At 39.9% G+C, this 24,137-nt stretch overlaps 1 protein-coding gene across 6 annotated transcripts in view; it reads left to right on the forward strand.

The window, feature by feature from the left end:
- Nucleotides 1–24,137, forward strand: part of TNFRSF19 (TNF receptor superfamily member 19) — a 109,358-nt gene that overhangs the window by 75,689 nt on the left and 9,532 nt on the right. For all 6 annotated transcript variants that reach the window (XR_008481772.2, XR_008481771.2, XM_008998029.5 and 3 more), the window contains exons 6-7: nt 15,883–16,047; nt 17,151–17,276. Coding sequence is in view for 4 of the 6 variants with exons in the window: in XM_008998029.5 (XP_008996277.1) it covers nt 15,883–16,047; nt 17,151–17,276 (291 nt within the window). In the remaining 2 variants the exon portion in view is untranslated. The remainder of the gene's footprint in view (nt 1–15,882; nt 16,048–17,150; nt 17,277–24,137) is intronic.

Raw genomic sequence — 24,137 nt, forward strand, 5'->3', positions numbered from 1 at the left:
TTTTATAAGGAGCTTTCCCCGCTTTGCTTGGCACTTCTGCCACCATGTGAAGAAGGATGTGTTTGGTTCCCCTTCTGGCATGATTGTAAGGTTCCTCAGGCCTCCCCATCCATGCTGAACTGTGAGTTAATTAAACCTCTTTCCCTTATAAATTACCAGTCTCAGATGTGTTTTCATTAGCATCATGAAACAGACTAATACACAGTTCAAAAAAGAACATCAATGGAAACGATATCAGGTACTAGCTTGGAAACAGCCCTTGGAGCGTATTTGAGGACTGTGGTCTGACGTGATGAACTTTTGCTTCTAGGTGCAGTCGGTGAGCTGTCCTAAGCAAGGATGGTGGGAAATAGACTGGCCTGTATGTCTGTCAGTCTCAGAGGCTGGTGACCAGAGACATCAAGCCCTTGTGTAGCTATATATATTTGGGTGAAGATACAAAAGTAACATCAGAATGATTCCTCACGAGAAATATGCAAATCCTAGTGTAATCCTTCTGTGATCATCCATTTGAAAAATGATACTTTCTTACTGGAAACAACCCATTTCAGTAAAAGATCATGAGTACTCTTATTTCCATCGAGCTCTGCTCCTCTTACTTTGTGACATCACATTTTCAAAGCACATTTTGGTTTCATTTTAGTTCAGAATCTTCATTCAATAATAAATTTGTAAGTGGTTACAATGGGTGGGGTTGCTAATTTTACAGAAGTCACCCATCTGTTTTTCTTCAGAATGTACAAATTTGCTTTCTGTAACTAATCTCTAAAATAAAATATCCTGATGTAGTCTACCTTTTTTTTGAAGCAGAGTCTCACTCTATTGCCCAGGCTGGAGTGCAGTGGTATGATCTTGGCTCACCACAGCCTCTATCTCTTGGATTCAAGGGATTCTCGTGCCTCAGCTTCCCAAGAAGCTGGGATTACAGGTTTGCTCCACCATGCCTGGCTAATTTTTTTATTTTTAGTAGAGACAGGTTTTCACCATGTTGACCAGGGCGGTCTCAAACTCCTGGCATCAAGTGATCTGCCTGCCTTGGCCTCCCAAAGTGCTGGGATTATACAGTTGTGAGCCACTGGGCCTGGCCTGTTTTAGCTAACTTATTTAAGAATCAGAAGAATTCATTCCACAAAGCATTGGTTTATTTATGTTTTTCTTGAAATATATTCTTTATACTTGCTCATTTTCTCCTTATCTCAGAGACTGGTCCCTCCTCTATCTGATTTCCTAATTTCAAAGCCTACCTGCATTCTGCCCTAGGTCCTTTTCTTTACACTGTACACACGTAGGTGATCTGATCAGTCCCTGGCTTTGGACGTTATCTATGCACTGATGCTTTTTGAATTTCTATCTCCAGCTACAATCTCTTTTCTGCCTCAGTTTTGTATGTCCAGCTGCTGGCTTAACAGAGCCACATGGATAGGTAATAGGCACCTCAAACTTACCAATCAAAACAAAATATTTTATACCTCCTTCCTCTCTCCACCAAACCCATAGTCTCTCAAAACTTCACCATCTCAGTAAATTAATAGACAGCACCTAATTCACCTGTGGTTTGCTCTAAAACCTGGGTGTCATCCTTGATTCTGCCTTTCCTTGCACCTGACTCACAATCCATCAGTGTATCCAATTACTCTTAGAACAAACTGTTCTCAAATCAAGCCACCTGACAATACCTCATGACTGTAATCTTAACCCAAGCTATCACCACCATCTTCTGGACCAGTGTGACTCCCTCATGCCTGCTGCAGTCCTCCTCTCTTTCCCTCCCCGCTCAGTGGGCAGTGATCTTTCTGAAGTGGAAGGCAGAGCATGTCACCCTCCACCCTGAAACCCCCCAGTCACTTCCTATTAGCTTTCTTTTTAGTTGTCAGAAAACATATATAACAAAATTTGCCACTTCAGCCCTTTTTAAATGCACGAGTCAGTGATATTAATAACATTCATGATATTGTACAGCCATCAGCACTAAGCTATCTCCATAACTCTTTCATCACCCCAGAGAGAAGGTCTACACACGTTAAACAAAAATTCACTGTGACTCCGTTGCCCCAACCCTGGTAATTTACAATCTTTCTATCTCTATGAATTTGCCAATTCTAGGTATCTCTTGTAAGTGGAATTGGATTAATACTTGTCCTTTTGTGTCTGGCTTATTTCATTTAGCACGGTGTTTTCAAGATTCGTTCATGTTGTGGTATATATCAAGTTTTCTTTCCCTTTAAAGGCTGAATAATATTTCGTTGTATGTCTAGACCACATTTTGTTATCCACTCATCTGTTGATGGGCAACTGGGTTGTTTCCACCTTTTGGCTATTATGAATAGTGCTGCTATGAAGATATACAAGTATCTGATTCCTTACTTCCCGTTCTTTGGGGTGTATACCCAGGAGTGAAATTACTGGGCTGTACGATAACTCTGTGTTTAATGTTTAGAGGACTGCCAAACTGTATCCTATTGCAGCTGCAGCATTTTACATTCTCATCAGTAATAGTCACATGTTCACACAGGTCCCAACTTTTCCACATCTCCACCAAAACTTGTTATTTTATATTTTTTAAATTATAACCATCCTAATGTGTATGAAGTGGTATCTCATTATGTCTGGATTTATATTTCCCTAATTATTAATAATGGTAAGCATCTTTTCATGTGCTAATTGACCATTAGTAATCTTTGGGTAAATGTATATTCAAATCCTTTGTCCACTTTTGAGTTAGTAAATTCAACAAGCTGAATTAGGTTGTTTGTGTTTTGTTTTTGTAGAGTTGTAGGCGCTCTTTGTATATTCTGGATATTAACTCCTTACCAGATGTATGAATTGTTAATATTTTCTTCTCCTCTGTGGGCTGTCATTTCATTTCCTTAATGGTGCCCTTTAAAGCACAAAATTTTTAATTTTGATAAAGCTCAATATATCTATTGTTTTCTTCTGTTTTCTATGCTTTTGGTATATAGTTAAGAAACCATATCAAGCCCAAGATCATGAAGATTTTCCTCTATGTCTTTAAAAAAAATTTTTTTTTGAGATGGAGTCTCACTCTATCGCCCAGGCTGTAGTGCAGTGGTGTGATCTTGGCTCACTGTAACCTTGAACTCCTTGAACAAATGATCCTCCTGTCTCAGCCTCCCAAGTATCTGGGACTACAGGTGACACCATTGTGCCCAGTTACAGTTTTTTTTCTTAATAGAGATGGGTTCTGCCACATTTCCCAGGCTAGTCTCTAACTCAAACAGTCCTTCCACCTCAGCCTCCCAAAGTGTTAGGATTATAGGTGTGAACCACTGTGCCCAGCCTCTTCTAAGAATTTTAGTTCCAGCTCTTAAATTTAGGTCTCTGATCCATTTTTAATCAACTTTTAAATATGGTATGAGATAGTCTCCAGCTTCATACTTTTGCAGGTGGATATTCAGGTTTCTGAACAACATTTTTTTAAATTACATTTTAGGTTTTGGGGTACATGTGAAGAACATGCAAGATTGTTGCATACGCACACACGGCAGTGTGATTTGCTGCCTTCCTCCCCATCACCTCTATCTGGCATTTCTCCCCATGCTATCTCTCCCCAACTCCCCACCCCCAACTGTCCCTCCCCTAATTCCCCCTGACAAACCCGAGTGTGTGATGCTCCCCTCCCTGTGTCCATGTGTTCTCATTATTCAACACCCACCTATGAGTGAGAACATGCAGTGTTTGATTTTCTGTTCTTGTGTCAGTTTGCTGAGAATGATGGTTTCCAGGTTCATCCATGTCCCTGCAAAGGACATGAACTCATCATTTTTATGGCTACATAGTAATCCATGATATTTATGTGCCACATTTTCCCTGTCCAGTCTATCATCGATGGGCATTGGGGTTGGTTCCAGGTCTTTGCTATTGTAAACAGGGCCACAGTGAACATTTATGTGCATGTGTCTTTATAGTAGAACGATTTATAATCCTTTGGATATATAGCCAGTAATGGGATTGCTGGGTCAAATGGAATTTCTATTTCTAGGTCCTTGAAGAATCACCACACTGTCTTCCACAATGGCTGAACTAATTTACACTCCCCCCAACAGTGTAAAAGTGTTCCTATTTCTCCACATCCTCTCCAGCATCTGTTGTCTCCAGATTTTTTAATGATCGCCATTCTAACTGGCGTGAGATGGTATCTCAATCTAGTTTTGATTTGCATTTCTCTAATGACCAGTGACCATGAGCATTTTTTCATATGTCTGTTGGCCTCATGTATGTCTTCTTTTGTAAAGCGTCTTCTGAACAACATTTTTTGAAGAGGCTTCTCTTTCCCCATTGAATGGTATTGACACTCATATAAAAAATCAGTTGACCGTAAGCGTATGGGTTTATTTCAGGACTGTCAGTTCTGTTCCATTGGTCTATATATCTGTCATTATTCTAGTATCCTCCCCCCCTTTTTTTAACTGTAGCTTTGTAGTAAGGTTTGAAATTGGGAAATGTGAGTGCTCCATGTTTGGTCTTTTTTAAGATTATTTTGACTATTTCAGGGTTCCTTGAAAGTCCATATGAATTTTAGGATAGGCTTTTTCACTTCTGTAAAAAAATGCCATTGAATTTTAACAGGGATTGCATTGAATCTGCATATCACTTTGGTAGTATTGTCATCTTAACAATAGTAAGTTAAGACAGTGTATGGACATGGAAGGTGCTTCCACATATTTTGATCTTCTTTAATTTCTTCCAACAGTGTTTTGTAGTTTTGAGTGTACAAGTCTTGTACCTCCTTAGTTAAATTTACTCTTAAATGTTTTAGTCTTGTTGATATTTTGTAAATGGAATTATTTTCTTAATCTCCTTTTTAAATTGTTCATGCCTAGTGTATAAAAATTCAGCTGATTTTGGCGTGTTGATTTTGTATCCTGTAGTGTTGCTGAGTTCATTTATTAGTTCTAATGTTTTTTTTTGTGGAATCCGTGTAGTTTTCAACATGTAAGATAATGTCATCTACAAAAAGAGATCGTTTTGCTTCTTCCTTCCCAATTTGGATGCTTTTATTTCTTTTTCTTGACTAATTTCTCTGGCTAGGACTTTCAGTACTATATTAAGTAGAATTGGTAAAAGTGAGTATCCTTGTCTTCTTGATCTTCAGGCAAAGTTAAGTGCTTAGTTCAGTCTTTCATCACTGAATATGATGTTAGCTGTGAGTTTTTCATGTATGACCTATGTCATGTTAAGGAAGTTTCCTAGTTCATTGAGTGCTTTTATCATGAAAGAGTGTTGGATTTTATCAAAGGCTTTATCAGCATAAATAATTTTGTCATGTAAATTTCCCCTTCATTTTATTATTGCTTATTGTATTGATTGACTTTCGTATGATTAACCACCATTGCCTTCCTGGGGTAAATCCCACTAGGCTGTGGTGTATAATCTTTTAATAGGCTTCTGAATTCAATTTGCTACTATTTTGTTGGTAATGTTTGCCTCTATATTTATAAGGGATCTTGATCTATAGTTTTTTTCCTCATGGTACCTTTATCTGGCTTTGGCCTGCAGTAATGCTAGCCTTAGTAGAATGAGTTGATAAGTGTTCTCCTGTCTTCATTTTTTGGGAAGACTTTGAGAAGAATTGGTGTTAATATTTCTTTAAATATTTGGTTGCATTCACCAGTAAAGCTGTTTTCTGGTTGTGGGATTTTCTTTTTCAGGAAGTGTTTGATTACTGATTCAATCTGTTCAGTTATATAGATTTATTCAGATTTTCTGTTTCTTCTGTGTCCATTTTGTTAGTTTATGTGTTTCAAGGAGTTTGTCCATTTTATCTAATTTATTCAATGTGTTGGCATATGGTTGGTTTTAGGATTCTCTTGTAATCCTTTTTATTTCTGTAAAGACCTTAGTATATTCTCTCTTTCATTTCTGAATTTAGTAATTCGACTACTCTCTCTTATTTTCTTAGTCTACAGTTTTGTTGATTTTATTCGTCTTTTCAAAAAGACAACTTTGAGTTTTATTCATTCCATTTTTTTTATTCTCTATTTCATTGATCTCTGTCCTAGTCTGTCTTATTTCCTTTCATTTGCTAGCTTTTGGCTTAGTTTGCTTTTTTTCATAAAGTTTAAAGTTACTGACTTTAGATATTTCTTCTTTTTTAATGTAGGAATTTATTGATATAAATTTCCCTCCAAGCACTGCTTTTGCTGTATCCCATCCGTTTTGGTATGCTGTGTTTTTACTTTTATTCACCTTGAAGTATTTCCTAACTTTCTTTGTGATGTCTTCTTTGACCCATTGATTATGTAAGAGTATATTGTTGAATTTTCATATATTTGTGAATTTTCCAGTTTTCTTTCTCTTATTCATTTCTTTTTTTTGAGATGGAGTCTTGCTCTGTCACCAGGCTGGAGTGCAATGGCTCAATCTTGGCTCACTGCAACCTCCGCCTCCTGGGTTCAAGCGATTCTTCCACCTCAGCCTCCCGAGGAGCTGGGACCACAGGCACATGCCACCATGCCCAGCTAATTTTTTTGTATTTTTAGTAGAGACAGGGTTTCACCATGTTGGCAGGATGATCTTGATCTCTTGACCTCGTAATCCAACCGCCTCGGCCTCCCAAAGTGCTGGGATTACAGGTGTGAGCCACCGAGCCTGGCTTCTCTTATTGATTTCTAATTGTATTCCTTTATGATTGGAAAAGCTACATTGTATGATATCAGTCTTTTTAAACTTATGGACACTTGTTTTGTGACTTAACAGGTGTCTATCCTGGAGAAGGTTCCATGTGCACCTGAGAAGAAGGTGTATTCTGATGTTGTTGAGTACCTCCTGTCATTCTTAGAATAGAATCCAAACTTCTCACTGTAGCTGGAAATCCCTACAGAAATTGACCCCAACCAACTCTTCTGGCATAAAATCCCTCCATTCTTCCCCTAGCTCTTGCTTAGGAAGTATTTTTGACTGACATTAATTAACATAAGCTTTAGTGTAATGGCAATAATGTATCTTTTGGTAGCATGTAAGACAAGTACAATGTATTTTTGCAGAATGTTTTTAAATATGTGGAATAATCTTGTACATGAGTGTGCATAGCTGCACTATTCACAAGAGCCAAAGCTGGGAAAACCCAAATGCCCATCATCTGATAAATGGCTAAACAAAATGTGGCGTATCTATGCTGTGGAATATTATTCAGTCATTAAAAAATGAATCTCTGATACAAGCTACACCATGGATGAACCTTTAAAACATTATACTAAGTGAAAGAAGCCAGACATAACAGGCTGTATAGTATATCCATTTATATGGCATATGCAGAATAGGCAAATCCATAAAGACAGGAAACTATTCAGGGCTTGCCAGGAGTTGGAGGGATGGGGAAAGGGGCGTGACCACTTAATGGGTATGGGGTTTCCTTTTTGGGGCATAAGAATGTTCTGGAATTAGTGGTGATGGTTGCATAACATTGTGAATGTTTCAATTTCTTAATAGTAAATCTTATGTATATTTTACTATAATTTAAAAATCAGTTCAATTTTAAAAATGTAGATATGAATATAACTGGAAGAACAAACAGAACAAGCTTGTTTTCGAAACAATATTTCTTTTGGTTATGGAAAAAGAAACATAGTCCTAAGACTAACGTCTAAAATTTTAAATACATAAATGATGAAGGCTTACTCTTTCACATTTATCCAGTGTCTGAGTGCTTGGTATAAAGTAGATTTTACAAATTCAACTATTTTGTTTATTGGCAGACTCTATTGTGGTACATCTGGAATTCATACGTTGAGTATTACATAGATATTTTTGCTTAACCAGTTTAGATGAACAAGATAAAGCTTACACTCCAGAACTGTATGCTTGTCTCAGTTAAAACTGCAAAGAGCTCTTTGTTAATAATTTTTAAAATTAAAGAACATGACTAGAAATAGATTCATCATCAGGTTTTAATTTCATCAAACTTTGATTCAGTTTGGGATTTTGGTGGTGGGGGTGCTGGTAGAAGAGTACAGAAAGCAGTGGATTGAATTGTAGTTTACTTGAAGCAGATATGAAAGTCAAAGATAAAGTATTTCAGTGAAAAATATTTTTAAGTGCCTCACTTGTATGCTTGTATTCCAGTATTTATTGCTCATTGAATTGCATGTGTCAAAACGTAGTCACCAGTAAGTAAAAATGCTTGCATTTCCAATTATGTTGGTGTTGCCAGAGTCAGAGTGATATGTTATACAGCAGGAAACCAGATGTGTTATTTTCATGGGCTAAACCCTCTAATGAAAACACAAGACATTAACGAAATCTCAAAGGTGGAAGTCCAGACAGAAAGCATAATTAGTTCATTTACAACTTGATCTTCCCTACTACGTTTATTTAATACTCATCTAATGATACCACATAGACCTTTACAATAATGCTTCAAAATAAAGTTTAAAAGCCATATGTTGTTTTTCACTCTAATAAAATGCAATAGCCTCCTTAATCTTGGGCTTAGATAAAACAGGTTGGATTTGGAAAGCCATGCTTGTGTTTTAAATTAGGTCGAGCTATGTTGTATGTGTTAGCTGATTCGCTAGAATATACTGGTCTACACAGAATCTGAACCAGTAATCCTTCACACTGTAGTCTATTTTTTTTTACTTTAAATGGTTGGAAAGAACATAGCATGCTTAAAAAAAAGAGCGTAAGTTTTAAGAGTCAAACAAACCTGAGCTCAGATGTAGATCCAGCCACCTAATGGTTGTTTGGCATGAAAACGCATTTACAGATACGTATCAGCTTCTCCATCTATGAGATCCTCACTGCACCCGGTTATTACAGGGCCCAGAAAGTGGATACACAGGGGCTGGCCCTGCCTGTGTGGTTATATGGTAGCTGCGATGGTGTTGATGATAATTCGGGTAACTTTCAACAAAAGACAAATATGGGCTCCTGTGGTTAACTGCTCTCTAAGCACTCGCTGTTTTCACCATACTTCTCTCTAGTGTTCGAGGGGAGTAAGTAAAAATGCCAGATGAATATGCCTAATTTGGTAAAATGATATGAATACTTAATTATCGAGTTCACCTGATACTTTCTGAAACTGGTACCAAAGCACTTGTGTTGGAAGAAGCGGTTCACCTTCTGAAGCTCCTCCCCTTTTCTTCTTTGGGCATTCATTATAAATCAGTCATCGTGTTATCTAGATTGTTAACTAAGATTACATTTGGCATATAATAAGATCTTTCTGTGATGACTCCATGGAATGCTACTTACAATGGACTAGAGAAGGCTAAGTTTTTGTTTGATATTCATTCCAAGGATGTGGTCAGTGATCTACATGGATTGTCATTGATACATCTGAGCAGCCCTTGCTCTTTCACGCACGGCCTGATTAACTGCGTAAAGTGAGTGCATGCAAACGAAGCTGTTCTTTGCTCCAGCTGCTCCCATCTGCACTGTCATTAGCTACACAGCCCAAGGTGGAAGGCTATTAGACAGCCAGTGAACACATCATTGGCATAATCTCATCTTATTGATTGGACAAGTCCCTATTAAGTCACCTTTCTGGAATACTTGGGGTTTTTCAGTTTCTTTCATAGACATTCATTCATTCCGTCACTTAACACATATTTATCATGCACCAGCTGAGTGCCAGGAACCCTGAATAGATGTTAAAAATACAAGCAAAACTCCCTGGCCTTTTAGTGGGAGATGTAGTTGGTTAAGATAAAGGCAAAGCTGCTCTAACAAAGAGACCCAGAAAGATCATGGCCTAAGTAAGAAAGCAGTTTGTCTCTCTGTTGTTTAGCAATTCAGCCCGGGAAAGTGGCTCTGTATCAGGGTGTCTCAGAGCCCAGCTTCCTGCCCCGTGTGCTGGGCCAGCCTTGGACATCTGCTTCCCACAGAGGACCAAGGCTTGGCTGCTGCATTCACCTCCCAGCTCACAGTGTGGGGGGCAAATCTAGGTCAAGCAATGGCTCCCTAAATGGAGCTGACCCACACATAACCCACACTACTTCTGCACACTTTCCTCCCCACTGACTCTAGACGGGACATGGTCAGGCTCAGCTGCAGAGTGTGACTTCTTACTGAATCTGGCTTAAACACAAGCCTGGTGGGTGTGTTTGAGAAGCAGTGGGGGCTCTCCAACTCTTACCTTGGGAGAGAATGACAATGAATGAAACAAGTAAAGTATGCAAAATATCAGATGATAGTCAGTGCTGTGAAGGAAGAGAAAGCAGGGCAGCGGGTAGGAAGTGCTAAGGAGACACTGCAATTTTAAGTAGATTGGTGGGAAGCCTCACTGAGGCAGTGACATTTGCGGAGGGACTTCGGCAGCTGAGGGGCAGTCCTTTCGGTGGCAGTCTAGGGGAGCATTGCAGACAGAAGCACTAACAGGTGAGGAAGATCTGTCGGGGGGCAGGGAGTTTGCTGCAGGATTTGATTGTAGTGTGGGGCATGTGCTTTGGACATGGTGAGTTGAGATGTATCTTTATCCACGCAGAGGTGCCCAGTAGGCTGTGGGATATATGACTTGAGTTCAGGAGAGTAGATCAGTCTAGAAGGAAAATTTCACAGTAGTGAAATACAGCATCCTACTTCATCTTTCATGTAAATGTCATGCTCGTTTCTGCAGGGAAAACACAGCCAGGCCACAGTGATCACGGAACTTGCTGGACAGCAGATCTGTCAGACTGTGCCTGGCAGCTGGTTCCGAAGGAGGTCACCTGCTCTAATAGAATGTTCAGGCCCTTCCACTTCAGTGGGTCTAGGTGTCTGCATGAGGAGCCTGTCCAGGGAGGAAACTGAGATTAAGAGTCGTGAAAAAAGTCTTGTTCGTGGCCAGGGTGGAAAGTGGCAAGAGCCAGGTTTTGGACACTGGTTCTCTTCCTCCCAGGCAGCACCACCTGAACGGGGCCCTTTGTTAGGAAAATTTTCCAGGAAGAAGGATGTTTTGTTGAGCAGGGTTTTAAACATTGCGTAGTAGGAATTTGGAGGGGTTACGCAAGTAGGGAGTAGCAGTAGAAAGCAGAGGAGGGAGCCAGGCAAGCCCAGGCAGAGGCCAGCTGTGACTGCCTGTGTGTGTCCTTTCCCATTCCCTCCCTCTGTGGGCCCTTTCCAGACGCAGTCACCTCCACAGAACACCCCCCTCCCTGCCTCAGGACATCCCATCATTGCCTAGTGTGCTCACTGCCCCCACGTCTGATCACAATGGCCCCTAATGCAGACACCGAGGCCACGGTAAGGCGGGGGACCCGGAACATCTCTGGGGGCAGGCGAACTGCAGAACCAGCTGCCATGCACACCCAGGCAGCTCTGCTACTAGAAAGCCCTGTGACTGCCCCATGGCCTGGCTCAGTTCCCCCCACAGAAATGAGCATGGCCCTTACCTAAACAACCATGAGCTATACTTTGGATATCATTACCGACAGAATGTTTTGATCTCAGAAGCTACCTGCATCTGTGGAGCAGTGCGGCTTACTGGAGGGGCTCAGAAGGCCCAATTCCAGTTTTCGAGCTGCCTCTGCTTCACTGGGTAACCTTGAGCATGTGGCTCAAGGTCTTGATTTTCTTTTTTTTTTTTTTTTTTTGAAACAGAGTTTTGCTCTTGTTACCCAGGCTGGAGTGCAATGGCGCGATCTCGGCTCACCGCAACCTCCGCCTTCTGGGTTCAGGCAATTCTCCTGCCTCAGCCTCCTGAGTAGCTGGGATTACAGGCACGTGCCACCATGCCCAGCTAATTTTTTGTATTTTTAAGTAGAGACGGGGTTTCACCATGTTGACCAGGATGGTCTCAATCTCTTGACCTCGTGATCCACCTGCCTCAGCCTCCCAAAGTGCTGGGATTACAGACCTGAGCCACCGCGCCTGGGTCAAGGTCTTGATTTTCTTGGGTATCAAACGAAGCTTACCAATGAACATCCACCACTTCTTAGTGAGGAGGGTGAGTCACTGAAGCTGTGTGAGAAGCTGTGTCTAAAGAAGCTAGCATGCACATTTTAGCCACCTCTGTGGCTTACAAATGGGTTCCTCATTTGCAGCATCTGAGAAGTTGCTCTTGCCTTTGTTCTGTGAGACGAATCTCTCCAATATACGTGTTTCAAGGCTTTCCAGCTATGCTTGAAGCTCTTTAGGGGATGAAATGTGGGGAGAGGATGTGGATTTCTGTACCTCAGTTTACCCAAAGAAGTTCAGGTGGGACTTTATAAAAACATTTGCCAGACTGTGCTGGAGACCTCCATTTCCTTTTCTTCTATTCAGAAGATTTCTTTCTATTCTTCTATTTCATCCAACTTATTTAATGCCTTATAGGATGTCATACTCATAATAGACAAATAAATGTCACAGGACGTAATTATTCAGTTGCATTGAACTCCTAAGGAGATGAATATATAAAACTGAACCCATGTAATGTATGTAATGTGGGTAAAATTTAAGCTGAAAGAAAACAATCCTTGCTCTGAAGTAAATTGCTGAAAGGTACTGACAAGATTATGGTGGAATTTAATAACTTAATTGGTTAGAGTAAGAAATACTTTGTATTCCGAAAAAGTTAAAAACTTTTCAAGGCATGTGGCTATTCATATTTCCACTTATTCAGAAGTAATGTCAGAATCCTAAAAAGATACGGGCAGAATTCCTGGCAGGCATTCAGTCTGCTTAGTGAACTAGGACGGGGCATTAGTCAAGGCATGTGAGTGGAAAGAATCTTTCATCTCAGTATCATTGCCACAGGTTAGCAAAACAATACCTTTTCCTCTAGAGCAGAAAGGTTTTTTTCTTAGGAATTATCACAACATCTCAACAAAAACTTTACAGAGTGGAAGCCACTTTATATAGCTAGTATAAGTCTGCCCCCCTTGGTACCTTATTTTTGGTTTTGGTTTTGATTTTTCACTGCTCAAGTCAAAAAGAATTATAAGAAAATAGATGTTTAGTAGAAACTAAAAAGAATTAGTTTCTAGAACTGTTCTAAAATCAAATGATATTCAGTTCAATCTCCCATTTTTGTCTGCATTGCTATATGTGACAAAGCTAAAAATGATGAACCCCTTTCCTAGAAAAAAAAATTTGCTCTAAGTGTTATCATAAACTCAACGTATAAACAAGAATCAAGAATGTGGTTTCTGGACTCCTGCTTCCCATGAGGACTCTCGGAGGGTGTCTGAATCCATAAGATGCCTATTGTTATATAGGTGTCAAAAATCAAGAAGTAAAACTTGTATGTTTTTCTTGTTCATCTTTAGATGCTACTGTCTCTGGAAATGTGTAGAGAAGGGGCACATTGGATGTACTTTTCCTCTGAAATTGATGTTACTGTGGCAACCAGATATCACTGACATTACAGCATAGTGCCCTATAGTATTAGATACGTGTTAACAAGACATGTTTAGAGAGTATAAATCCTGAGTTACAAACTACCAAATTAAGAAGAAAATCTCCACTCTGGGGACATTTTAACCTATCTGTAAGTTAGAGACAGTTCTTTTATATTAAGGAAAATAACTTAAAATATGTTTTAGAAGGGTTTTAAACAATAAGAACTTAAAAGGCTCTAATTATGATACTACTTTAACCTGAAATTTCTATTCTTACCAGGATTTTTCTAAATATCCAGTGTGTCAGTTGATGAGCTTAATAGTTAGAACAGTTGAGAACTTGGAAGTCCTCCACTCAAATCATGTATTAAATTTCATTTTTATGATAGCTCTTGTTAAAACTCCATATTGTGTAGGCCTGGGTTATTTGACCAAAAAATTAAGCTAAGGAGATTCTTCTCACCCTGAAGTGAGTGCATTCCTCACCAGTGTAAATGACAGTCTCCCACAGCTTCACCATTTGGTCCAGCTAGATAATGCTTTCATTTCCAAGTCACTTCCCCTTCTCTGTGGCTGCTATTTCAACTTGCGTGGGATGCAAGTTCCTCTCCAGTTACACATTTTCAGTGTTTTCACAGCTGTGCTTCTGCTCATAGGTCCTTTTGTGACTCTGTCCACTGATAGAGGCTGTTTCAGATTAGATTTAATCTCTATCAGGTCAGGGGTGTCGTTTAACTTGCTGTATAACGAACAAATAGTGTGTGCTGTTTGCTTATTATAGTGTTCTATAGAGTTAAAAGTGATCAAATGTATCTTGTGAATATTAAACATGTTTACAAATAAATGTCCTTTAAAATGCATGATTGGATTATGAGTCTTAGTCATCTAAACCCAAAACATATGATGTGTGTACCTTCCCAGGTAGCAATAAGAGACCTTCATATGTGTGGCCTAGAATTACTGAGACTGGAAATACCAAGACTCATGCTCCAAGATGATAGTTCCTGCTATCCTGTTTTTATGATTCAGTAATATTAACCCAGGTGTTTCTCTCTGGCTCTAGCCTCAAGTGTCATACAATCTTATTGGGAGTGAGGGGTTTGTAGCCAGGAAGTAGGAGAAAGGCACCAGATGCCAAATCGGTTTGTGTTTGGATGCCAGCTTGTATAAATGACCCTCAGTCTCTAGAGTTGTCGTGTCCATTACATAGCCATTAGCCATGTGTGGCTACTGAGCATTGAAAGTGTAGCTAGTCTAAATTGAGATGAGCTGTGTCTGTAAAACCACATCGGATTTTGAAATTTTAATACAAAACAGAGAATGCAAAATATGTTATTAATAATTTTTATATTGAATATGTATTGAAATGCAATATTTAAGATATATTGACTAACTAACATAGACTACAGTTAATTTTACCTGTTTCTTTTTTTTTTTCTTGAGACAGGGTCTCTCTCTGTCGCTCTTTCTCTCTTAGTCTTTAAATTTGGTTTCTAGACAACCTGAAATGACATGTGAAGCACACATTATACCTCTATCTAGAGTAATCCTCAGTCAAGGGACGTCTCCCATGGCGAGCGGCGCTTGCCGAGGAAGCAGAGTGAGGGCCCCTCAGCTCCCTCAGGGCGTCTGCTTGGGAAAGAGAAAATGTAACTGCCCCTCTATGTAGATTTCATGCCCCTTTTAAATCTGTTTCTTTCATATTATTTTGGGGTTAGTTAAATAGGATATGCTGTTTAACTGCACCGGATGTAGATCTCTGATTTAAATGAGGTTGTTTATTCTGGTACCCTCAGGATAATTAAAATGCTAATTATTATCATCATCATTACAGTGGCTAAGGATTCTACAGCACAGCCAGTCCCACACACTTTACATAACTCATGAGTCAGTTGCTATTATTACTTCCATTTGAACAGATGGCAACTTGAGACTCAAGTCAGTGTCTCAAGGTAACACAGGTAGAGGTTGACCCAGGCCATGGGGTGCAGAATCTGCCCAGAACCACAAAGCATTACTGCCTCTAAAATAACATCTATTCCTCGACTGTCTTAGCACATGAGTATGCCTGCCTCCAAAACTTAGATGTTTTCCAGTAGGTTAACAGATAAGCCATTCAGAGATGTTTACTGTCTCAAAAATTGAGGTCTACTCTAAGGTTCTGGATGATCCAATTCCTTGTTTTCCCCTAAAGTTGCCCAAAAAAGCATATATGCATAAAAATGTGGTGTAATTCCAATTAAATAAGAAACATTAGTTCCCTGCCACATGCCAAGTACTGGGCAGCCAGAGATAAAGATGACAGACGTGAATTCTGCTCACAAAGAATTCTGCTTTGGTGGAGCTGAAGGCAGATTCCAGCAACACAATGTGTTGAGGGGGGTGTGTCTGTAATGCTGTGGGAACAGAGGAGAGGGACACCCAGCACATTGTGGGGTGCCGAGTAAAGGTATCCCATTAAAGACATCTTCTGGTTGGGGGAATGCTTGAGCCATCTTTAAATGTCTTGTGTCGGTTTTCTCACAGCATGGGAAGGCCACTGGTAAAGGTACCCACCAGCTGCACCATAAGCACTGCATCTCCAGTTGTCCAGAGCATGCTGACCCCATTCCTGTGGTTTCAGGTGCCAGCAAGGTCAACCTGGTGAAGATCGCATCCACGGCCTCCAGCCCACGGGACACAGCACTGGCTGCTGTCATTTGCAGCGCTCTGGCCACCGTCCTGCTGGCTCTGCTCATCCTCTGTGTCATCTATTGTAAGAGACAGTTTATGGAGAAGAAACCCAGCTGTAAGTTTTGAGCTCATTCCATTTCTTAGCATTTGGGGGAAGGGCATTTATGACATTGTTGCGCAAGTGTTTTACAAGAGACTTGGCTGAGACCAGCGCCAACAAGCTGTGAAAGAACACAGGGCACAAGAAACACAGGTGATTCCTGAACAGCAGAGGGCTAGGGCAGCAGCTGAAAATCTACATGTCAATGTTGACCGCCCACAAAACATCTTGTATGTTATTTTTTTTTCCCCAAGACAAAGTCTTGCTCTGTCCACTCCAGACTGGAGTGCAGTGGTATAATCTCAGCTCACCACAACCTCTGCCTCCTGGGTTGATTCTCCTGCCTCAGCCTCCTGAGTAGCTGAGACTACAAGCACCCACCACCACGCTTGGCTAATTTTTGTATTTTTAGTAGAGATGGGGTTTCACCATGTTGGCCAGGCTGGTCTCGAACTCCTGGCCTCAAGTGATCTGCCCGCCTCGGCCTCCCAAAGTGCTGGGATTACAGGTGTGAGCCACTGCACCTGGCTTGTTGTATGTATTAGACCTTATATTCTTACATTAAAGTAAGCTAGAGAAAAGAAATGTTATTAAGAGAATCATAAGGGAAATGAAATAGATTTACTTTTCATTAAGTGGAAGTAGATCATTGGAAAGGCTGTCATCCTCATCATCTTCAGATTGAATGGGCTGAGGAGGAAGAGGGGGTTGGCCTTGCTGTCTCAGGGTGGCAGAGGCTGAAGAAAATCTGTGTATAAGTCACCTGTGCAGTTCAAATCCACACTGCTCAAGGGTCATCTATAGACCTCACTGAGGTGGCACAGCTTCGTAAGGAGACTGACAAGGCTGTGATGTCCCTGTGCCAATAGGCAAAAATAAAAATCATTCTCAGCACTGGCAACATTAGTACCTTATATTTTGAACTTTCTTAACAAATTATTTCATGTTTGTGCCTCCATGTAAGAAGAAGTCATCAGACATATCAGACAGTGGAAGGATGGCTGGCTTGTTCTTTAAAAATATGAAAGCTAGAATGGCACAGATCTGCACTGGATGTTCACGGGACTCTCCTAGAGAGAAGACTGTGTTCCCTGACAGAGTTCTCACCCCTCATTTAGGGTCTCTGCGATCACAGGACATTCAATACAACGGTTCTGAGCTGTCGTGTTTTGACAGACCTCAGCTCCACGAATATGCCCACAGAGCGTGCTGCCAGTGCCACCGGGACTCAGCACAGACCTGCGGTAAGTTCAGCAGGGAAGGGTCCTCAGGAGGACTGGAGGCGACCGCAGAACTGGAAGCAGCAAGAATGGGTCCTGGTTTATTCACCTCACAGCGAGGTGGCTGTGTTGAGTCTTCTAGTTAAAACTAAGCTTGTTAAATTATTCTCCACTGCCTCCTGTTGGTTTGGATGTTTTGAGTCTCTTAAGTATTAAAAAGGAAATTAGCATCCCGTTAAAATTCTAGAATTTTTCAGCAACTTCTGGGGCATGTTTTTCTTCTTTGTTTTGAGTCAGTTTATTTAAAATCGCGGTAACCTTTTGGAGAGTAGGAGTTTGTATCCTTTATGGATACAAATGCTAATATGCCTACTTTAAAAATATGTCTGTTTTTAGAATTTCTTAAAGAAGACAGAGCTGAGAAGTCCATTTTAAGGTTTTATACAATCATCATTGCCTCTTAGACTATTGACAGAATGAAAGTTTAGGAAAGTGGCCGGGCGCGGTGGCTCAAGCCTGTAATCCCAGCACTTTGGGAGGCCGAGGCGGGTGGATCACGAGGTCAACAGATCGAGACCATCCTGGTCAACATGGTGAAACTCCGTCTCTACTAAAAATACAAAAAATTAGCTGGGCATGGTGGCGTGTGCCTGTAATCCCAGCTACTTGGGAGGCTGAGGCAGGAGAATTGCCTGAACCCAGGAGGCGGAGGTTGCGGTGAGCTGAGATCACGCCATTGCACTCCAGCCTGGGTAACAAGAGCGAAACTCCATCTCAAAAAAAAAAGAAAAGAAAGTTTAGGAAAGTAATTCAAAGGGAAACTCATCTCTAACTTGAGCAAATAGGGGTAATACCAACTTTTTAACTTTTATTTTAGGTTCGGTGGTACATGGGCAGGTTATTATATAGGTAAACTCGTGTTACATGTTTATTTTACAGATTATTTCATCACCCAGTTATTAAGCCTATTACCCAATAGTTACTCCACCCTCCACTAGACCCCTAGTGTGTGTTGTTCCCTTATTTGTGTTTATGTGTTTTCATCTTTTAGCTCCCACTTATAAAAGTAAGAACATGTGGTGTTTGCTTTTGTGTTTCTGCGTTTACTGAGGATAATGGTCTCTAGCTCCGTCCATGTTCCCCCAAAAGACATGATCTCATTCCTTTTTATGGCTGCATAGTATTCCATGGTGTATATGTACCACATTTTTCTTATCCAGTCTGTAATTGATGGGCATTTAGGTTGATTTCATGTCTTTGCTATAGTGAATAGTACTGCAGTGAACATTCACGTGTGTGTGTCTTTATGGTAGAATGATTTATATTCCTCTGGGTATATACCCAATAATGAGATTTCTAGGTCAGGTGGTAGTTCCGTTTTTAGCTCTTTGAGGAATTGCCACACTGCTTTCCACAATGGTTGAACTAATTTACACTTCCACCAAAATGTGTAAGCATTTTCTTTTCTCTGCAACCTTGCCAGCATATGTTGTTTTTTGACTTTTTAATAATAGTCATTCTGACTGGTATGAGATGGTATCTCATTGTGGTTTTGATTTGATTTTCTCTAATGATCAGGGCTGTTGAGCTTTTTTTCTTTTTCTTTTTTTTTTGAGATGGAGTTTCGCTGTTGTTACCCAGACAGGAGTGCAATGGCGCAATCTCAGCTCACCGCAACCTCCGCCTCCTGGGTTCAAGCAATTCTCCTGCCTCAGCCTCCCGAGTGGCTGGGACTACAGGCATGCGCCACCATGCCCAGCTAATTTTTGTATTTTTAGTAGAGATGGGGTTTCACCTTGTTGACCAGGATGGTCTTGATCTCTTGACCTCGTGATCCACCCGCCTCGGCCTCCCAAAGTGCTGGGATTATAGGCGTGAGCCACCGCACCCGGCCGAGCTTTTTTTCATATGCTTGTTGGTCACATGTATGTCTTCTTTTGAGAAGTGTCTGTTCATGTTATTTGCCCAGTACTTGATGGGGTTGTTTTTCTCTTGTAAATTTGTTTAAGTTCCTTATATATGCTATATATTAGACCTTTATCAGATGGATAGTTTGCAAATATTTTCTCCCATTCTGTAGGTTGCCTGTTTACTCTGATGATAGTTTCTTTTGCTGTGCAGAAGCTCTTATGTTTAACTAGATCTGATTTGTCAATTTTTGCTTTTGTTGTGATTGCTTTTGGTGTCTTTGTCATGAATTCTTTGCCCATTCCTTTGTCCAGGATGGTATTGCCTAAGTTTTCTTCCAGGTTTTATAGTTTTGCTTTTTACATGTAAGTCTTTAATCCATCCTGAGTTGATTTTTGTATATGGTGTAAGGAAGGGGTTCAGTTTTACTCTTCTGCATATGCTAGCCAGTTATCCCAGCGCCATTTATTGAATAGGGAGACTTTCCCCATTGCTTGTTTTTGTCAACTTTTCCAAAGATCAGATAGTTTTATATGTGTGGCCTTTTGTCCAGGCTTTCTATTCTGTTCCGTTGGTCTGTGTGCCTGTTTTTGTACTAGTGCCATGCTGTTTGGTTACTGTGACCTTATAGTTTGAAGTCAGTTAACATGATGCCTCCAGCTTCGCTCTGTTGCTTAGAATTGCCTTGGCTACTCAGGCTCTTTTTTGGTTCCATATGAATTTTAAAATAGGTTTTTTCTAGTTTTGTGAAGAATGTCATTGGCAGTTTGATAGTAATAGCTCTGAATCTGTACATTGCTTTGGGCAGTATGGCCATTTTAATGAAATTGATTATTCCTATCCATGAACATGCGATGTTTTTCATTTGTTTGTGTCTTCTCTGATTTGTTTGAGCAGTGTTTTGTAACTATCTTTCACCTCCCTGGTTAGCTGTATTCCTACCTAAGCATTTTATTCTTTTTGTGGCAATTGTGGATGGAATTGTCTTGCTGATTTGGCTCTCAGCTTGGCTGTTGTTGGTGTAGAGGAATGCTAATAATTTTTGTACGTTGATTTTGTATCCTGGAACTTTGCTAAAGTTGTTTATCAGCTGAAGAAGCTTTTGGGCAGAGACTGTGGGGTTTTTCTGGATATAGAATCCTGTCATCTACAAACAGGGATAGTTTGATTCCCTCTCTTCCTGTTTAGATGTCCTTTATTTCTTTCTCTTGCCTGATTGCCCTGGCTGGGGTTTCCCATACTATGTTGAATAGGAGTGGTGAGAGAGAGCATCCTTGTCTTGTGCCAGTTTTCACGGGGAATGCTTCCAGCTTTTCCCCAACAAGTATGATGTTGGGTGTGTGTTTGTCATAGATTTCTCTTATTATTCTGAAGTATGTTCCTTCAATACCTAATTTATTGAGAGTTTTTAACGTGAAGGGATGTTGAATTTTATCAAAAGCCTTTTCTGCATCTGTTGAGATAATTCTGTGGTTTTGTCTTTAGTTCTGTTTATGTGATGAATCACATTTATTGATGTGTGTATGTTGAACCAACATTGCATCCCAGGGATGAAGCCTACTTGATTGTGGTGGATTACCTTTTTTGATGTGCTGCTGGATTCAGTTTGCAAGTCATTTGTTGAGGATTTTTACATTGATGTTCATCGGGGATATTGGCCTGAAGTTTTCTTTTTTTGTTGTATCTCTGCCAGATTTTGGTATCAGGATCATGCAGACCTCATGGAACAAGTTAGAGAGGAGTCCTTCCTCCTCTTTTTTTTGAAATAGTTTCAGTGGAAATGGTACTCGCTCTTCTTTGTACATCTTATAGAATTCGACTGTGAATCCTTCTGGTCCTGGGCTTTTTTTGGTTGGTAGCCTATTTATTACTAATTTAATTTTGGAGCTCATTTTTGTTCTGTTCAGGGAACCAATGTATTCCTGGTTCAGTCTTGGGAGGGTTGTATGTGTCCAGGGATTTATCTGTCTCTTCTAGGTTTTCTAGTTTATGTGTATAGAGATGTTCATATTAGTTTCTGATAGTTATTTTTATTTCTGTGGGGTCAGTGGTAACATCCCTTTTGTCATTTTTAATTGTGTTTATTTGGATATTCTCTTTTCTTCTCTATTAGCCTAGTTAGTGGCTTTTATTATTAATGTTTTCAAAAAAGCAACTCCTGGATTTTTTCATCTTTTGAGTAGTTTTTTATGTCTCAGTTTCCTTCATTTCAGCTCAGATTTTGGTTATTCCTTGTCTTCTGCTGGCTTTGGGGGTGATTGGCTTTTTCTTCTCTAATTCTTTCTGTTGTGATGTTAGGTTGTTAATTTGAGATCTTTCTAACTTTTCTGTCTGGATGTTTAGTGCTATGAATTTTCCTCTTAAAACTGCCTTAGCTGAGTCCAGAGATTCTGGAATGTTGTATCTTTGTTCTCATTAGTTTCAAAGAACTTCTTGATTTCTGCCTTAATTTCAGTATTTACCCAAAAGTCATTTAGGAGTACCTTATTTAATTTCCATATAATTGCATGGTTTTGAGTGATTTTCTTAGTCTTGACTTCCATTTGTATTGCACTGTTGTCTGAGAGTGTGTTTAATACTAACTTTGTTATGTATTTATATTCCTCAGCACGTTTCTACACTTACACATCCCACTCCTCCCCACCCTACCACCTCACCTCCTCTGCAAATTAAAATCCTCTATGACCAACCAGCCTCTCTAGAAGTCTGCCCCAGTTCCCCTGTTCTCTTACTACTTTACAGTTCTGTTAGCATCCATGGAACCAATACTAATGGCACCATTTTATCTAATAACCCATCTATATTTATTTTAACCATATCCCATTAGATTGACTTGTCCTCTTGGAACTGTCTAATCTTTCTCCTCAAGAAATTGTCAGTTTCATGTTGTGTATACAGCCATGCATTGCTTAATGATGGAGATACATTCTGACAAATGCATGATTAGGTGGTTTCATCACTATGTAAACCTTGCAGCGTGCACACAAACCTAGATGGGATAGCCTACTACACAGCTAGGCTATGTGGTGTAGCCTGTTGCCCTAGGCTACAAACCTGTACATGTGACTGCACTGAATACTGTAGACAGTTGCAACACAGTGATAAGTACTTGTGGATCTAAACATAGGAAAGGTACAGGGAAAATATCGTATTATAAAGTTCCGGGACCACCATGGTATAGGTGGGCCATCACTGAACAAAACATTGCTATGTAGCACATGGCTATATGGAATAAGAAGCTTTTATTATAATTCTTTTTCTGCTAATGATTACTATCTCCTGTTTTAGGAATGGGTGAAGAATAAAATACACTTTCTGTGGTATGTGGATCTAGTTTTGCCTTTGCCTACATAGATAAGACTCTTAGACACTATTAATGGTAACTGTGTGATCCTTCAATGCCCCCAACCATTACGTTTTCCTAGATATGACACCATGGACACTGTTTCTAGAGTCAGAGTTGACTCTAGAAACAGTGAACTCTAATTTTAAATTTTAAATATAATAAAATATTTTATTTTATTAGAGATGAACTCTAATTTAAAATTTTAAATATAATAAAATGCAGTTTGTGTGAACTCTGCCTCACCTTACTTCAATCTGAAAAGAAAGATTAAATATACAGATGGCCTGTTGCATGTCCTCCTAACAGAACACAGTGGCTGGAAATGACCACCATGCCAACATCCTGCTTCAGCGCAACTTATTTCAAGTGCTTTCTTTTTATTTTGACATAATTTCAGGAATTTGATGTAGTTACAGAAATACTGAAAGCGTAGAACAAAGAATTCCCAAGTATCCTTTATCGAGATTCCCCAAATATTAACATGTTATCCCTTGTTCTCATTTGCTTAACCTCTCTCTCTCTCTGGGGTGTGTGTGTGTGTGTGTGTGTGTGTGTGTGTTGTTTTTCATTTTCTATTTTAAATCCAGTTGCAAATATGATGTCCCTCTCCCACTTAGTACGTCAGTGTTTGCTTCCTAAGAAGAACCTTTTCTCTCATGTAACAACAGCACCGTTATTCAAACGGGAAATTTGTGTTAAATCAGTGCCATTCCATCATCTACGGAGCATATTCACATTTTCTTAATTGTCCCAATGTTTTCTTTTCTAAGAAATACTTATTAAATAACAAAAGAAAATTATGAAAACTGCTGTTGCATTTAGTCGTCCAATCTCTTTGGTCTCTTTTAATCTGGAATGGTCTCCTCATGTTTGTGTTTCATGATATTGATTTTTTTTTAAAGTACAGGCCAGCACTTTTCAAAATTCTACAGTTTTGTAAAGTGACCCTCAATTTGGATTTGTCTGATGTTTCCTCAGGATTAGAGTCAGAAATACTGCTGAGGGATACTGGGCCCTCAGCGCACTGAGTCAGGAGGCAGAGCTGTCTATCTGGTCTATGCCTGGTCAGGCTAACCTTGGTCACTTTGTTAAGGGGGTGTCTGCCAGGTTTCTCCAACTTAAAATGTCTATTGATCTCTTTGTAATACATAAATATCGCATGGGTGATACTTGGTGACTCTGTAAATATCCTATCACTCCCCAACTTTCACCTTGTAGCTTAGCATGCTCTGATGATTTGTACTGGAATCAGTCGTAACTATGATGGTTAACAAACGCTGGCTTTCTAATTCCATTATTCTTTCCACATTTATTAGTTGGCTTCCTATGATAAGAGGGAACTTTCCTTTTCCGTTTATTGATTACCTTAGTGTAGACTCGTGGGCTGTATTCAGTGACTTACAGCCCTTTGGCATCATTGTTTATTCTGACGCTCAGGTTGCCCTGTGTTGGGAAGTCCCTTCAGGCTGGCTCCTGTGCCATTGTGACATGGCCCCATTATTCTTTTAGCACTTTCTTTCTTTCTTCCACCAAAATAAGTCCCAGGCTTATTGTTTACTTTCCCGAGAATGAGCCATTTCTACAAAGAATGGCAGTGCCTTTTGCTTTAAAATAATTTTGAAATGTCCCAT

Source organism: Callithrix jacchus, chromosome 5, assembly GCF_049354715.1.
Source record: "Callithrix jacchus isolate 240 chromosome 5, calJac240_pri, whole genome shotgun sequence".
In the NCBI taxonomy this organism is placed as follows: Eukaryota; Metazoa; Chordata; class Mammalia; order Primates; family Cebidae; genus Callithrix; species Callithrix jacchus.